The sequence below is a fragment of the Nannobrachium achirus genome, assembly GCF_963921795.1.
Source record: "Nannobrachium achirus genome assembly, chromosome: 8".
NCBI lineage: Eukaryota > Metazoa > Chordata > Actinopteri > Myctophiformes > Myctophidae > Nannobrachium > Nannobrachium achirus.
The window spans coordinates 7,303,796-7,322,284 of record NC_137817.1 but is presented as its reverse complement, the minus strand read 5'-3'; the positions used below and the strand labels follow the sequence as shown (position 1 = coordinate 7,322,284).

At 43.7% G+C, this 18,489-nt stretch overlaps 1 protein-coding gene across 1 annotated transcript in view; it reads left to right on the top strand.

Moving 5' to 3' along the window:
- dync2h1 (dynein cytoplasmic 2 heavy chain 1) overlaps window positions 1-18,489 on the top strand; it is a 557,731-nt gene that overhangs the window by 285,280 nt on the left and 253,962 nt on the right. The window contains 1 exon segment of the mRNA XM_080731168.1: window positions 17,341-17,430. Within this exon segment, the coding sequence (XP_080587294.1) occupies window positions 17,341-17,430 (90 nt within the window).

Sequence of the window (18,489 nt, the reverse complement as noted above, 5' to 3'; positions counted from 1 at the left end):
CGTTTCTGAACTAGCTAGTATCGCGAGATTCTCCACCATTCCCTGTCTGGAATCCAAATCTCGCGATATCTCCGAGACAGAAACAGCCGCCGCCGCTGTTTAGCTGCCTCAATAACATTATGTACCGTGCACATCGAAAAGCAAGTGATTGTAAAAATACCTGTGATATGTCTTCTTTTATATTCCTGGAGCGATTATACAACAAAGGTCTCTATCGTTCAGAATGATTTTTTGTTCCTGAGCTGTCCCAGCCGGCGCAAATAGACGCCAATGTTATTCACCGAACTTCCGCTGCCAGTTCCGCCACCCAAATTGTCATGGCAGATAGGTGTGGACACCAATACGTGACTGGGTGACGTTGGTGACTTCTCCTCTTGCTCCTAGAGTACAACCGCTGTCTTGTACTGTTGGCAACTGAGCAGTTAGGTAAGGAATTACATCTCGCTCAGCGGTCGTTATCGAGTGATAGGAGCCCGACAGGTTGATATGCCACCGACATGGAGCGGAGGTGGGATGTTGTCCCGCCTATTGCACGGTTACTTAAATTAATTAATGCATGATCCAGTCGAATCCATATTTGGTTACTGCATTGTCTATTTCACCCTTCAAATGTTTTCAAAAACATTCTTGAGAGCAACGTTTAGTTCTAAATGTCGCTGTGTGTTTGTTTACATGGCTGACATGTTGGATACAGCACAAGATTCACGCAGTGCAGCCTGAGTGCAGACAGGTGTTCTGAGCCTTTGGTTAGGCAGCGGTCTGTTATAGAGCGTAGCGGTCTGTTATCAAGAAATATCAGACCTCTGATTTGAGTGATTGACCAATCAGAATCAAGCATTCAAACAAGCCGTGCAATAATGTAAAGTAACTGAGTCTCAGGGGTTAAAGTTCTCAGTCCTGGGGACTGATTTCAGTCTTGAGGATTCCATAGGGCTTTCTGAGATCAGTGCAGATCCGCAAAATAATTACTTTTACCTTTAGTTGGTAGGGTCCATTTGCTTTTGTTTGTACACTCTAAAAGTTGCAGACCAGTGGTTCTCAAAGTGTGATCCGAGCACTGTTTGAGTTTCTTGTGGGGGAGTCGGGGGACCCTTAGGCTGGACTCACACATATGCGTGAAACATCTTCTCTGTATAGTTTGAGAATGGCCACTGGGGGCGCCGTACTAATGCATTGTCAATGGAAGGTTGTTTGGTTTTTTGTCGTTGCCGTGTCTATTGCTCAACCACAGCCTGTCTTTTGGCCAAGAGACATGGCAACGACAAAAAACCAAACAACCTTCCATTGACAATGCATTAGTACGGCGCTCCCAGTGGCCATTCTCAGACGATACGGAGAAGATGTCTCACGCAAATGTCTGTACGGCGCCTTACATGTCTGTAACTCTGAGGGTATACACATGGAACCAAATAGACCAGTGCATTTGGTTCCATTTTCACTTTCTTAAGGCCCATTCCCACTGGGCCAGATAACAGATAAAAGAATCTCTTTCTCCAGATATCTTTCCATTCAAGTGGATGGTAGATACAGATAAAAAAAATATCTATCACAGATATTCTTTTTATTAGTGATATATATATATATATATATATATACTTTTTATCTGTATCTAACATCCACTTGGAATGGAATGGAAAAAATATCTGTAGAATGATTTTTTTATCTGTTATCTGGCCCAATGGGAATGGGCCTTTATACAGGTCCTTGTAAATGGTAAATAAATGGTAAATGGTGCATTTATATAAAGCTTTCATTCAAGGCGCTTAACATAGATTGTGCATTACATTCACCCATTCACACACACATTCATACACAAATGGCGGAGGAAACCATGCAAGGCAACAACCTGCTCACCGGGAGCAACTACGGATTCAGAGTCTTGCTCAAGGACTCTTTGACTTTAACTCAGGGGAGCCCAGATTCGAACTGGGAACCCTTCGTGCTCTAATAATGGTTTTCTCTAATCTGGGTTCCCAGAAGTTTTTCACTTTTTGGCCACTAGGGGCGCGGGGGGGCTGCAGGTTTTCTCAACCCCTGAGCTATGCCGCCCCAAAACTGAGGGCTCGTCCGGGATTTGAACCCGGGACCTCTCGCACCCTAAGCGAGAATCATACCCCTAGACCAACGAGCCATTAATAATGAATCACTGGCGACATGTAACCATGATATCATTGACCCTGTCTTGTTCATTTTAGATATTATAATGAATTGTAAATAGGAAAATATGATTTTTAGTTTTGTTTTGTTTCACTTCGTATTGTATTCCGCCAGAGGGGACATTGAACAGGTGCATTTGTTTAGCAGAGCATGCACGTTGTTCGCTGCTTCTGAGACTTGAGACGCGTTTGAAACACGTCCGGTGCAATGACAAGCCTTGTCTAGAGAGTGGACGACGGCGAGCTACGGCCGCCACATCTCTGCCTGAGCGCGGCGCTACTACCGCACCCGCTGGAATCCAGGTGTGAGAGAGGAAATTGTCATGCAGCGTGCAAGCTGTCAAATCTATCCCGCAGAATGATGCGCCCCCTGGTTTGAGGGTGAGCTCTCGAGACACTGGACTCATCAAAGCGTTTTATGTCAGACAGGGGCGTCACACCAAATTCTGGGCCCTGGGTACAAGGATTCACTGCGGGCCCCCCATGAATGTTAACTATTGAAAAATAGCAGATGTACAAGCTCACAGCGCGGCACCGAGTGCCGCGCTGCGAGCTTGTATATCTGCTATTTTTGAAAAATTGTGAAAATGCGTGCAAGAAACCGCGTGCAAGAAACCTATGTCAAGGACCCCCCAAGATGATATGTATTTGGCCACGGACCCCCATCTCAAAATATTTAGTTCCAGGGACCCCCCCAGAAGCAAAATTTGAGTTAGAAATGTTCGCTTAGTTAAAAAAAATACATACATATATTCAAAGATTTTCACACATTTTCACAACTTTTCAAAAATAACAGATCTACATGCTCGCAGCGCGGCACTCGGTGCCGCGCTGTGAGCTTGTATATCTGCTATTTTTCAATAGCTAAAGTTACTAGGGCCCTTCCACCTTGAGCCCTAGTAACTCAGTCCCACTTTCCTACCCCTTGTGACGCTCCTGATGTCAGATTGTTCAGATGCTTTCCTCGTTGGGACATGGAGTCATGGATTCAGGGCTAAATTTGGCATCCTGGTCTCGTAGCATGAATTGTGTAAGTGCCATGTAACTGCACTTCAAACAGCATCTGGGTCACGATGACAGCTGACCAGCAGGGAACCAGACCAGGCACGTGCACACATAGACATCAAAGGGGGCTTGAGCCCCTGCCCTTTTACCCGTCTACTGTATAAAAAGTGCCCTCTCCAGACCATGAATGCAGTTTTCATTAAGTTGAAAGAAATGCAAATGCCCTCTTTCCATGTCATACCTGAAGGCAGCATTCAAGAGAATTGCCTTGTCCAAACTCTCCTGAACTTGAATGCAGAATCTTATGTTGAAAGAATAGCCTTCTCTGTGTAGAAATCTATGTTGTACGCCAGCCACATCTCCAGTATTCACTTGGATACATTATGCTTAGTTTAGTAAAAAAAAAAATATATATATATATTCAGGATTCCAATTCAAAAGAAGCAAAAATAGCCGATCTACAAGCTCTGCGTTTTGAGCTTGTAGATCTGCTATTTTTGTATGAGATACTAGAATGACAAAGTATAGGACGTAGCAATATGCATTGTGGCCCTCTGGAGTGAAGGTGGAAATATAGTGGCCCTCTCCAACATCAAAGTTGCCCACCCCTGTCATAAGCCCCTTTTCGACTGCAGTTTTAGCACCACACCACACCACACCACACCACACTACACCACACCACACCACATAAAAATATCTACATTTTCCATTACACAAAAGTACCCCTATCGGTAAGAAACAAATTTACCCTTTTAACTGTGATTATAATACATAATAGATTTGTATTACAACTATCCTAATTATAATGCACTATAATGGATTATAACTGTGATTATAATACATTATAAAGTATTAATGTATTACTATGATAATTATAAAATACTATAATAGATTATAATAGTGGTTATAATATAACACAATAGAATCTATTATCATGTATTACAACTATATCCTGGTGGTCTAAATGAAAACCGAGTGAGTGATCAGTCATTATGATGTGTTTGGCCCTGTGTGGCCTAGCTCAGACCTACTCTAGAGTGGATACTTTTTAGTACCTCGTTTAGTACCACTTTCACACCACTCTACCCAGGACCTTGTAGTGGAAAACCTCACACAAGTGGGCGGTGTGGTGTGGAGTGGTGTGGAGTTGGGCCAGTGGAAAAGGGGCTTGAGAGAGAGAGAGAGAGAGAGAGAGAGAGAGAGAGAGAGAGAGAGAGAGAGTGCAGTGAACTGTGTAGTTTAGGCAGGCATAGTGAATGAATGGAATCTTTGTTTAGTTTTCTCCATGAAGTGTGTTTGTTAACACTAGATACAGGAGGAGCGTGGGCTTGAATAAGCTCTCACCTTGTTCAATATGAACATCCACGCCCACTGTCAGCAGAATATGCAACCAGCTGTGTTTCTTAGCTTTAATTTATTTACTGGCTTTTGTTTAGTATTCATCACAATCTCATGCAGAGCAAGAGCCTAATCCTCATCAGAAAACATTACAACACAACATGGAAGAATAAGGGAATTATATCTATATTGTATTTTCACCGTTGGAAACCTCCTATCAGGGACGTGCAGAGAATGTTAGAGAGGCAGGGGCTGACATTTCTAAAAGGGCCTTTTTGGTGGAAATATTCAAAATAGCAGACCTCCAAGCTCACAACGCGGGCTAACCACAGCTGAATTGCAATGGCTTTCTATGGGCTGTCTTGCAGTTCACTGTTCTCCCTTACCCGAAGTGGGGCCGCTGTTTCAATTGTGGGCGTGAATTTGTAGGCGCCCGTTTGTCTCTATAGCTGCGGAACAAATTAGAGCCTTGTTTAGTGTTAAATCTACGTTGAACATGATTGGTGGAGCTGCCTCTGATGTTGTGATCGTGGACATCCTTGACCTTTTAGGAAGTAGTTTGCCAGGTACATAAGTATCTTGGAGGTGTAGTGTATCTTGTACACCAGTAGTTTGCCAGGTACATGGGTATCTTGGAGGTGTAGTGTATCTTGTACACCAGTAGTTTGCCAGGTACATGGGTATCTTGGAGGTGTAGTGTATCTTGTACTAGGCCTGTCCTCTAAAAATCGACGAATCGACGCGTCGTTTTAAGCCCCGCGAATCGACGCCAATTGTTTGAGTCGAAGCGAAAATATATATATTTTTGATATCACCAGTTAGCCTACTGCGGTGCACTGCTGGACTGGTGTCATGTACTTCCAATGAGAAGTAGCAATTGGCGAACAGTTATTTATTGTCTCGCACCAGCGTAGGGGTGAAAGTGAGACAGAACGGCCAGAACGGTTCAGAACCGCCGCTTCGTTAAAACATTCGGAGCCGGGGACGGTGTTCCGTTAAGAGGAGGAGGCACGCTGTCAAAATCCCATATTAAATAACCTCCTGCCACAGCACAAACGCACGTCCACGAAGTAAACAATCTTCTAAAGTCAAATACACAAGTGTAGGCTACAAGTTACATTTTCTAATTAAAGTGCTTCTGAATTGTTCCAGTGTTGTAATCCATGATGAATGATTGTGTTTCGCTGTGTTTGCGTCCATGACATGTCCACACTTCTGGCTCTAGCGGGAGCTGTGCCTCCACCTTTTTATGATCCGTGTTCTGAAATGAATCCGTTCTCGACACTGACTCATTACTCTGTCAGTGCTCTGTGTCCCGCGACTGCGGACTGGATCCCATCGTTCATTTAAAAGAGCCGTTCAAGAGAGCGGAATCGTTCGCGAATGTCTCATCTCTACTGCACGCTGCCGAGAGACGGGGCAGAGTTGAAACAGCGGAGATGTTTTATTTGTTTTAACGGTGTGTTATAACTCTATGGTTGTACACTGCTATGCAGATAACATTTGTGCTCGCGCACCGATATCACCGAAAACACAGTGTATTCAATTAATCTCTTAATGTATTATTGTATTATGTTGACGTGGTTTAAAGCAACACTTTTTTTTTTTTTTTAATACAAAGTAGACTATAAAACGATTCGTCGACGCGTCGGATTAACCCCCGCGACTCGAATCGACTCCATAAATCCTGAGTCGAGGACAGCCCTATCTTGTACACCAGTAGTTTGCCAGGTACATGGGTATCTTGGAGGTGTAGTGTATCTTGTACACCAGGCCCATTGCAAGATGCTGCACTCTGTCAGCTACTTTGAGCCACCCCACGCTTTCGAGGTGATGAGCGGTGAGGTGGGTCCAATATGGCAGGGGAAAGTCAGTGTTCAGCTTCACACAGCTGATGGCTACTCATGTTAGGAGTCGAGTGCCTTGCTCAGGGACATCTATCTCAACGCATTGCCAGTGTTACTGCGAACCGGATCCCATCGTTCATTTCAAAGAGCCGTTCAAAAGACTCGATTTGTTCGGAAACATCCCACATCTACACTAGAATGGCTGTTACCACAATGTGATTTTGAGTTCAGTTTGGGTCATTGTTATCCATTCCAGTGTTATGGGTCTCTTCTATGTGCTGGATCTGGGGTTATTTGAGTTAAGCTTAGTCAGACTAGCGGGCAGGGAAATCACCATGGCACTGCTTTCTTTCATCTGAGGCCAAAACACTGAAGAACACACACTCGCACGGACGCACACACATTCATACACTGCAGGAACACTGCGAGTCACTCAGGACTCTAAGCATATTGTCACAGAAACCTTGTATCTCCATATTTCAATGTTTTTTGTTCTGTTTTTCTTCCTTTTTTCGTAAATCGATGCCCTACTTCATTGTACAACAGTTATTAAGTGAACATAGTCGATCTGCATGATAGATAGATAGATAGATACCTTTATTATCCCAAGGGGGAAAATCAGTTGCCCAGAAGCAGCACAGCAGTAGAACATGTCACATCGCGGCATGTTGTGAGCTTGTAGATCTACTATTTTGAGTCAAAATGACATACTATGTATACAGTCTGTCAACGCATAATAGCATGTTATGCAGTGAGAGACTGACTCTGGTGGAGGTTAGGCTTCCAGCATGGAAAGGGAATAAAAACACACACACACACACATGTGCACGCACGCACGCACGCACGCACGCACGCACACACCCACACACACACTAATACAGACAAATACACACATTCACTGAGAGTTTAAGCCATAATTCCACAAATCATTTGTGGGCTGTTTGATCCAGTGGTGGCATCCAACAGCCATGCCAGGCAGCAGCAGCTGGTCATCATAGCCATTGTGTGTGTGTGTGTGTGTGTGTGTGTGTGTGTGTGTGTGTGGGTGTGCGTGCGTGCGTGTGTGTGTGTGCGCGTATCCACCTGCGTGGAACCAAATGCTTGATATTGTATTGATCTGACTTGGCATCACTGCATCAGATCTCTTGATGCCAGGTCTGTGTGTGTGTGTGTGCGTGCGTGCGTGCGTGCGTGCGTGCGTGCGTGTGTGTGTGTGCGCGCGCTAGGCTGCTATTGTTGTGTTCTAAGTGCAAAACCTTTCCCATCAAGCAACAGACAACCTCTTATCTGCTGGCTCAGTCACTCACGCACGCACGCACGTACGGACGCACGTGCTCAAGGGCCCTAACTCACAACTAGTCACAGTTTTTCTGTGATTACTTGCGCCAGCAGACCGCACAAGGAGGGTGATAATAACTGTGGGTATGTGGCTGACAGTACAAAGGCTCAGTCTTTAGCCAATGATGGAGCAGCGTTCTGGGTGAACTCACCACCAGCTATCATCGCCCTGCTTGCGTGCTTTGCTGGCAGGAATTACCAGCCATATTTGGCTATGAGTGCACAAGGCGCAAGTTGGCACCTCGACACAGAGTGCAGTCTAGTTTTACCTTATTTTCGCCAGCAACAGGAGGGGCCTTTGTGTCCCCTCAGTTTGGCCATGTGGCCCTCAAAAACCCTTTGGCTAAAAGGATAACACAAAAAAAGAGTCCTGGGGACTTGTTTCCATTGTGGTTCTATGTATTCAATACGGGAAAATCCCAGTTGTCCGGTGTCCCAGTTGTCCGGTGTCCCAGTTGGGCGAACAGACTGTAATTATTGTCCACGACATTGCAAGCGGCTCTTCGCGCCTGAGTGCCGCCGGCGTGAGTGCCCGCGAAGAGCGGGCCAGGGCAGTTACGAAGCCGTGGTGAATGCAATCGTTATATTTATGCCCAGGCCGTAAGGCCTTGGCAAGCGCACGATAAACGCATGAATGGGATGAAGATCGCTTGCTTTACAGTTTTAACACATTTCGCCCAACTGGGACATCGGACAACTGGGACACCGGACAACTGGGACTAGCCCATTCAATACATCAACAGAGCATTATAGTACATGTCATCAACACATACAAATAGCTATATTTATAGAACAAGGAAAATTGATGTCAATGTATGAACCCTGTTTTCAAGGGGATTTGATATCTATCCCCACTTAGTTTACTGATAGATGCTTTTTTCTGTATTTTAGACACCATCTTTGTTGCGATGCTCATTGCTCAATTCTTAACTCCCTCTTCTTCAAACATGACCAGTGATTGATCAGTTCAGAATCCTGAGCCAGTATGAACGTTTTTTATTTGATGACCCTGGCTTGCTGTTCTGGCATTTGGCATTTGTGCCCTCAGAAAAACAAGTGGACACCAAACACCAAGTGGCCTTGGCAGTCACTAAAATGATGACACATTCCAGGCCTTCAAAGCCGTGTTGTGGTGGCTATGGGTACATTGGGGGCAGCTTGCATCATTCCCATGGGACTGCATACAGCCTAGGGGCACCAGAGGGAGGCAGGCAGGCAGTGGGAACAGACGTACAGAACACACCCTCTGGACAGAGCAGTAGCCATTGAGAGAGAGATGAGAGAATCTTTGGAGTTATCTGTGTCACTGCCAGGGACGTGCTGGCCATTGGGAAAAGCGGGACAACTCCCGAACGGCCGGTTCATTCCCGGCCGGTCCAGGCCGGCCATTAGGAAAAAGAAATAAATAAAATGTCGGCCTTTGTTCCATTTTGGGGGCTGGGCGGCCAACAAAGTACATGGTCACTGTCGGGCAGAGAACCTCGTATCTCCAAGTTTCAAATTTGTACATTTTTTCGCAAAGCCCTGCTTCATCATACAAGGCTGTCGCACAAAAGTAGTGAAAACAGCAGATCTACAAGCACACAACGCCTCGCGCTGCGAGGCCAGTTTAAATCATTTTTAAAATGGTTTTGGACATACAGGTACAAGATTTCCACCCGACAATGACGAAATATAACTCATGTAATTGGCCCACTGGCTTGTCACTTGTCATGAGTAGCAGCAGCGCTATAGAGAGAGAGATCTCTCTCTATAGCGCTAAATGAGGGCCTCTACAACTCTTTTTCCCGGGCTGAATCAGGGGCCCAGCACGTCCCTGGTCACTGCTTCTCACTCTGCTGTATTTCCTTATTGCGACCGTAGGTCGCATTTACTACCAAAACCTCCACCGGCTGTCCGTCCCTGAGTGAGTGAGTGAGTGAGTCACACGTAACACGTCACACTTTTGCCCTGCTCATATCTCCACAACCGTTGCCCCCATCCATGCCAAATTTTGCACACACACTCCTTACCTGCCAAACTACAACCTCCAAGGACCCCCGGAGCTCCAGGGACCCCCAGGTCCCTGGGGGACCCCCAAGTGTAAAAAATGACCAAATGTGCAAAAATGACCAAATGACCACCCCAACGGGGCTGCTCACGGGGAATTCCTGGGGACCACCCACTCCTGGTGCTCCAGAACGGATGCAAAAGTGGTGACGCCCCCAGTGGAGGAACCCCTCCACTGCAGCTCACATAAAATGTCGTAACTCGTAATGGGCTAGGAGCGTCCGGGAGAGCCGGGGCCGGTACCTATTCGTCCGCCAAGGCAACGCGAGACCCCACCCCTCATTTCTCACATGCCCCTCTTCTAGCGCCACCTTCAGGCCAAAAAAAAACACATTTTTGGCCACTGCTCCTACAGTTTTGGCCCTAAAATCACGCAAATTGCTACACAGTATGTCTACACTCATCCCATCAACATGAATCTGTCCCATATAGCGCCACCTTCAGGCGATTTTTAAAAACACATTTTTGGACACTGCTCCTACAGATTTTGCCCTAAAATCACGAAAATCACTACACAGTATGTCTACACTCATGTCATCAACATGGATCAGGAAGACTTTGGAAAAACTAATTTTGGCCCGATTTGTGGAGATAAGTGACCTACGGTCGCTTCTCTCCCGATTAGGGAGTCTTACTGGTACTGATAATAATACTGCTAATAAGTACATTTACTCAAGTACTGTACTTTTTGATTGATTGATTGATTGATTGATTGATTGATTGATTGAAGACTTTATTAGAAGTTTGCATAGGAAAAAATCACACCCAATGTGAAGTGAGCGGTGGTCGTGCTTGCATAACGTCTTCAGACTAGGATATAGGTCTAGGATGCAATTGGTGATGTAATACAGGCTACACACACACACACACACACACACACACACACATTGCTATGGCGAAACGCTGAGGAAAACACATTGCTATGGCAAAGCGCTGAGGAAAAGTGGCTACAGACACACGCACAGCCACTCTATGGAGCGGTTTACCACCGCTCAAAAGTACAATTTCATGACAGTACAGTTCACTGGTACAACGTCAACTAATATGAGATCCTAGCAGCCTCGTTGGCGCAGTAGGCAGCGCGTCAGTCTCATAATCTGAAGGTCGTGAGTTCGAGCCTCACACGGGGCAGCTGATTTTGTTTTCAAATGTTCACTAGTGTTATAACAGTGTAATAACCATAATAATGTATAACCAGTAAAAAATAGTGTAATAGCCATGTTATAATGGTGTAATAGTGTAGTAATAGTAATGCATCCGTTCTTATCCATCTTCTAATCCATTGTTATGCATGCATGCATGCATGCATGCATGAGAGTGCAAAGTGCAGCCTTGTTGCCGCAGTAGGCAGGGCGTCAGTCTCATAGTCCGAAGGTCAGGAGTTTAAGCCTCACACAGGACAGTGATTTTAAACAACCCTCCCTACAACCACAGTGTGCATGCTAGTGCTGGTGATGGACAAAGGACTCAAACTCCAGTCAAAATATAGACCTAATCCTAATCAAATATAGCTTGAATTCAATATGTAAATATGTCTGGGCCTTGCCAGGCGATATTGATTTAGGCCTCCCGTTTCCACACAAAGTCCCACTGGAGGAGTTCGACTTAAAGCGACCCCTCGTCTTCTGTCTGACTGTAAATAAGACGTTATTGCTACACCATGCTGAGAAGCTAACGCTAACTGGAACTATCCATTCCAAAGCTATTAAGCCCGTCCAACCAGTTTCTGGTAACGTTGAGGCAGGAAACGGGCCATGCAGTTTGATAACAATCCATTTTTCATTTATAATGTCTATTTTAAACATTTGGATGCGTTGGCGCAGTACACAGTAGTAATGCATCCGTTCTTATCCATCTTCTAATGTATTGTTGATGCATGCGTGCAAGAGATGTGTGGCCTCGTTGGCGCTACCCGGCGAGCGCTCGCCTACCTCGCTTCCTCCTTTACTGGCCAACCGCGGGGCTCCTCGCGTCCAAATAAAAAGAGAGCGGATTCAATTGTCGCCAATGGAAGATCTCCCCCGCGGTGGTTTCTTTCCAATCAGAACGCATACCGTAGCACGTCCGTCCGTCTGCCAATAAAATCGGCGCACTCCTTTTTCATGTCTCCTCCCCTCCCTCCCTCCCCCGATCAAAACACAACGTCCCTTGCGGGATTCCAACCAATCACGCGCCGTCTTTTCGGGTCGCTGTTCCGGTCTGGGGCCAGAGCGGATATGGAAACGGTACTTGCTTTAATGTGTGCTTACCCTATGGTGCTTACACATTACCGGATACAGTAGGCGGGCTCTAGACAGCTTCTGAGCACAGAGCAGCAAATAGAAACCACACGGGAGGGCTATGAACAGCGTTAGAGTGAAGTGAGCCACATTCTCTTAATGCAATGCAGCGTCCGACGTTTAAAAACAAACAATTGTCACTTAGAGACCTTTGGATGCAATGGACACTTGGACACTGGCTTTGTTATCCTAACACTCAAGGTAAGTTTCGTGACTTCTACAAATTACTATGGTAATGGTCTGGTCATCTGCATGAAATGCATTACCATACATACAATAACATTCTTCAAGTATGGTGATGGTGTCTGCTACTGTCTTTCATTTGATCCATGGCTGGCCAATACTATCTAGTTAATGCTTTATTTGTAAAGACATTTTAATATCATATATGGATTACATAGCTAAGTTACTGTCCTGCTATTGCAATATTAGGCTAGTATTATATGTAGGCCTATATATATTTTTTTAAGGTATTGTCAGTGCCATTGAAACATTAAGATAAGGAGTCATATAGTATGTTAATGAAAGTGAAAAGGAGAAAACTACATTTGGCTCATCAACAAAGCATAACAAACAAATTAGTGGTTTATAGATCTATGTGTTTCTCTTATACATTTAGTACAAAAGGACCCACATGTAAACAAGCCATTGTGCTTTCTTGGGTTTAAATCCTATTAGTAGACCTTGTATCTGATTCTGAACTGTACTGTGCTTTTCCTTTGTGAACTGCTAACAAAGTAACTATTCAATCAAAACCAGAAACATAAAGACACTCAGAGTTAAGGGTCTGTGCAAATAAAACATTTGAGAACCAGTATATCAGTGTCATACATATTCTGACGAAAACCTGTATGGAGACTTGACTTTGATCAAAATAAGAACATTATAATAGTGTGTAAATCTGTGCCACATACAAATGTCTGTGTACAGACATAGATGGCCCCTGCATGATGGCTGCTAAAAAAAAGATAATGCCATGGTGGGATCTGATGTGTGATGGGCATACTGTATTATCACATAGGCAAACATAAACTGTCACCTGTGTGACACTGAATTTGTATTGATTATACATATTTCTCTCTATTTCTCCTTTGCTGTCTCCCAGACCTCAGCTGTTCTCTCTGCACCTCTTCACCAAAGGCGATGTGCCTCCACGGCCAGATTCAACAAGCGGACAGTGCAGGCAAATTCATGCAGAAAGTGGCCAGTTCAGAACACAGGAAACAGGACATAATACTGTACACTGCCCAAAAATACAGACACCATATCAAAAGAGGAGTGGCTAGCAGACAACAAAAAATAAATGAGCAGATGTTTGCCTCTCCCTTACTTAAATTTGTGATGTAGTTGAGACTTGTTTTATTATTCTTGTGCAAAGTGTGATGCCACCAGAGCCATCAACATATTGTCGCTGTTGGGCAGAAACCATGTCCCATTCCTTTTATTTTATTGTAAATGAATGCCCTACTTTATCATACACGAGTGTTGCATAAAAGTAGTGAAAATAGCAGATCTACAAGCCCACAACACATCAAAGTGTTGTCAGCTTGTAGATCGTCTATTTTCACCATGTTAGCAGATCTATAGGCCCACAAGATGCTGACATGTTGTCAGCTTGTAGATCAGTTATTTTCACTATTTTAGATACTTTTTAAATAGTGATAAGTAATACGTTTTGGACATACAGGGTTTCCACCCAAGAGTGATGATGTATTCATATATATTTGTTGTCACCATGTTTATGTTGTATGTGGGATTAATACCCTGTTGTATTTGAATCTTTTAGATTAAAATTATATTTACCTTTCATGCAGTTGCATTTTTTTTACTTAATGAAATATGTTATGCTTTTACCTCAATGGTTGACTTTGTTGATCCCCATTGGAACTAAGTCCAGATGTCATAATATTGTTGATGTTTGTTTGTTGTAACTCAAACAGAGTAAGATTTTAAAAGAAATGTCAGCAGCATTAGTTAGAATGAAATACAAGGTACTTCTAAGTGAATTTGTTCCAAACCAAGATGAAATAAATACTGATCTGCATTTGCAGTGGATCTCTGAATAAGAGAAAATAATTATTATGTTATATAATTATATAAAATAATAATAATTATAAGTATAACAATACATAAAATGTACAGTGAATATATAAATTAATATATACTGTGTACATCTATCACCAGTGAATATAAATAGATGTACAATACATCTATGACTGAAGTACAGTCTCACAAGGGTTATACTTAACATCTGTCAATATGTGCCAATGTACCGTAGGCCTACATGTTATATTGTAGTAATACAATAGTACAAATAGGTTAGATGATGGTGAGAAAATTGATTTTGTGGTCCATTTAGAGATGGTTAAAACAATGAGGACGTTTCTTTCATTCATTGAGTTTTATTTTTGCATGGCGTAGGTGGGAATCGAACACCTGACCCGGCGTAGGTGGGAATCAAACCCACAACCTTCGGATCCTCACCAACCATACCTAAAATCGACAAAAGTCACAATTTTCATGAATCTATCATATATACTCATAAACTACTTGGACAGATCACTGGGGAGATGCACACAAAGACTGGCCTGTTGCATTTTTCATCCCTTCCACGCTCGTTTTCTCTTTCTTTTTCTCTTTCTCCTCTTTTTTCCTTCTTCCCCCTTCTCCCCCTCTCCCCTTCCATTTTTTTCCCCCTTCCCCCCCTAGGTAGGCAATTGTTCCCCAGCCCTGGCGCAGTAGGCAGCGCGTCAGTCTCATAATCTGAAGGTCGTGAGTTCGAGCCTCACACGGGGCAGAGTTTTTGTTTTCAAATGGTCACATATTGTAATAACAGTGTAATAACAATAATAGTGTATAACCAGCGCAATAATAGTGTAATAGCCATGTAATAGTGTTGTAATAGTGATGCACCCATTATTATCCATCTTCTTATCTATTCTGATGCATGCATGCATGGGATGTGCAGCCTCGTTGGCGCAGTAGGCAGCGCGTCAGTCTCATAATCTGAAGGTCGTGAGTTCGAGCCTCACACGGGGCATGTTTTTGGTTCGTAAACGTTCACCTAATGTAATAACAATGTAATAACAGTGTAATAACAGTATAATACCAGTAGTTATGTCATAATAGTGTTATAATAACAATGTAATTATAAAGTAATAGAGCAGTAATTCATCTTCTAATCCATTCTTAATGAGTGTGTGCTCTGATACAATGCATGGATGTGAACAGGATGTGCAGCCTCGTTGGTGCAGTAGGCAGGAGGTCAGTCTCATAATCTGAAGGTCGTGAGTTCGAGCCTCACACGGGGCACAGATTTTAAACGGGATGGGAAAAGGTACTTGCTCCTCATCAATCCTCCCTATACTACAACCATGCCTATGTGCATGCTTGTGTTGGTGATGGACAAAGGTCTCAACAACCTTGCTTTAGTAGATATTGGTGAAAGATTGATAAAGTTCCTCCGTCAAATGTATAGTTATTAACACTCATTTTTGATTGATTGATTGATTGATTGAAGACTTTATTAGAAGTTTGCATAGGAAAAGGTACAGTTTCATGACGGTACAGTTCACTGGTACAAGGTCTACTAAAAGGAGATCCATGAAAAGACTAAGCTTATTTCCACAGGAAACCATTTAAGTATCTCATATAACATTGAATGACAGACGAATAGAACACAGTACTATGCAGTAGATATGTAAAGAAAAGAAAAATGAGAGAACAAAAAAAAAAAGAGTCTAAACAGTAAGTAAGTAAGTACAAAGAAGAGGCAGGGGAAGGTAGGGTTGGGCTAGGTTAGTTTTTTTTACCAGTTGCGAACAACGATTCAACGATTCAATGCCAACAACGATAAATCTCGTCAATGTGTCCTTTGTCCACATTGTCAAAGACGAGATTCTTGTAATCGCTGGCAAGGGGAGACTAGACTAGAAAGGCAATGGTTTAACTCTGGCAGTTGAAGAAGTTCTCTAGTACAACATTTCCCAAACTGTGGATCGGGACCCATTTCCGAGTCGCGGACACATTTTTATGGATCAGGAGTAGCCTGCCTCCAGATCATAGACCCCGCCCACTCTCAGAGTGGACTGTTTCTCTGGTCTGGAGCTGAGTACATGAATCGGCAGTGATCAGCCAACATTTCCGGCTGATCCAATGAGCGCGGGAGGGTGGGGGTGGGTCTAACGAATATCCAATCCACGTCGCAGCCCGTTGTTTCAAGCGACGTCATCATCAGAGCGTCATCATTAGAAGACGAGGTGCTCACGTGGGTGCTCACGAGGAGACCTGTAGTGATTGTTTTTTTTTAAATCAAAGTACCTCCCACCCCCTCCCTTCCAGAAATCGCCCACAATAGGGCACAGTTTCAGACTACTGCGTGAGTTGAGTCTGAGATCAGGCTAGATCTAGCCTCGCGTAGCCAGGCTTACTCATCTGCGAAGAGAAAAGCCTGGTGACAATATGAGGCAGAAAGCCTTCAACTTCCGCCGTGAGAATTTCACCGGAAGACTGCAACGCATGACGTAACTTCCGTTAATCGCAGGACTTCCGCCACTTCCGCTAGAACCAACCGGAAGGCATATTGTCTACAGGGTGGGCTAGATCAGGAGTAAATATCCCCTTTTCTTTTCCTACATGTTTTAATTACCATTTTATTTAATTATTGTTATTACAAAAGATTAAAAATTGCTTTTTTTACAAGATGAAAGAAGAGACTAGTCAAGAGTCCCAGCCTCTTTTGGGTCTCAAGTTAAAAAGTGTGGGATGTCTGGGAACCACTCTAGTACTTAACAGTTCTACTGCCAGATGTATTATTTATTTATTGGGGCTGGTTCCAGCAAAAAGCAGCTTACCTTTGCGATGTTATAGAAACAGATCTATTCATTATTTCCAAACGATTTCTTATTTTTATTTATTATATGTGTACTTTAGCCAAGCTGGCGGCCTTATGCAAAGAATGGATATGAATTGGGCCGCTGCGCTTGCCGTCGTTCTGAGCATAGAAATGCAAAATCTAGATCAGGTCCACAGAGAACAGCCAGGAAGTGAATTGGACATCATTGATGTTTACGTGTGGTGCATGGAGATTTGAAGGCAGCATTACGGGAGATGTTTTTACTGTACACACCCGCGCAACCTCTCATCAGCTTACAGTCATCAGACAAGGTAAAAGAACGAGCGTTCGTATTGGCAACGAGCTGGGGTGAAAATTGGGGCGAACGGGAACGTCTGAAGCGGTAAAAGAGTAAAAAATAAATTAAAAAAACACAGACTTGCTTGTGGTTCATTCTTAATGTATTTCCCCCCCTTATTGTTTGTGTGTTTTAGGAAGCAGAGACTACGGACGCCAGGATCAGTGCTTTGGAGTCCAGTCTAAAGACCATGGTGTATGACTACGTCTGTCGCTCATTGTTCAAGGTAAACCACACATTATCCTAGTCTAAAGACCATGGTGTATGACTATTAGTCCAGTCTAAAGACCATGGTGTATGACTATGAGTCCAGTCTAAAGACCATGGTGTATGACTATGTCTGTCGCTCATTGTTCAAGGTAAACCACACATTATCCTACTTATTAAAGTTATACCATGTAACTTTTTTTATAAAACAAATCTTAAAATTGTCCTAACTGTTAAATCGCTAAAGTTTTAGAACACCCACTCCGTTATTTTCAGCTTCTAAAGCCTTCTCTTTATATGTTTTCTATGATCCTGGCCGGGGTCCGGTTTTCGCGGAAAAATAGCGTCATCTGCATCATCTGTATACATTGGCCAATCACATCGCGGATCATACACACATGATACACTACCGGCCAATCACAGCTTATCTGCCATGGTCTTCAGGAAGTAGCCTCGCTCAGCTACAGTGTTTACCATGGTGAAGGATTCTTAACCTCTTAATCCCCAAATCCTGGCCAGAAAATTATGTTCTACCCCCCCCACGGATTTGTATCGGTCGCGGTGGTTTGCGGCGCCGCTCCAGTGGTCCGCGGCGGTGGTCCGCGACGACTCCGGGCGAAAAACTGCCGTTAAAAGCAATACCGCCACTGACCACTAGTTTAGCAACTTACACAGTATAGCTTTAAATGAACAAAACAATTCACCCTTTGTCAACCTTCTGATATATCTGATATAACATCATTTTAACATCACTAAATAAAAACTTAAAATAAAAAGAAACATGCCCAGTCACTATACTGCACCCGAGAGGCTCCTTTTTTACTGAAACCAAGTTTAAAGTGAGAATTGGATACACAGAATAACAATAAGAAGCAACTGAATTTCAATGGTAGTGGATGGAGAGAAAGGACTTTTGTCCCACCAAGACACAGCAACCAATGGGTGAGAAGAGGGGCAGGACAACGGGCGGGACTTGACAAAGGCTGAATTGCCCTCACTGTCTAGAAATCCATGCCGTTTACACCACATCTCCAGTATTCACTTGATTATGCTTGGTTCTGTGTGGTATCAAGCACCG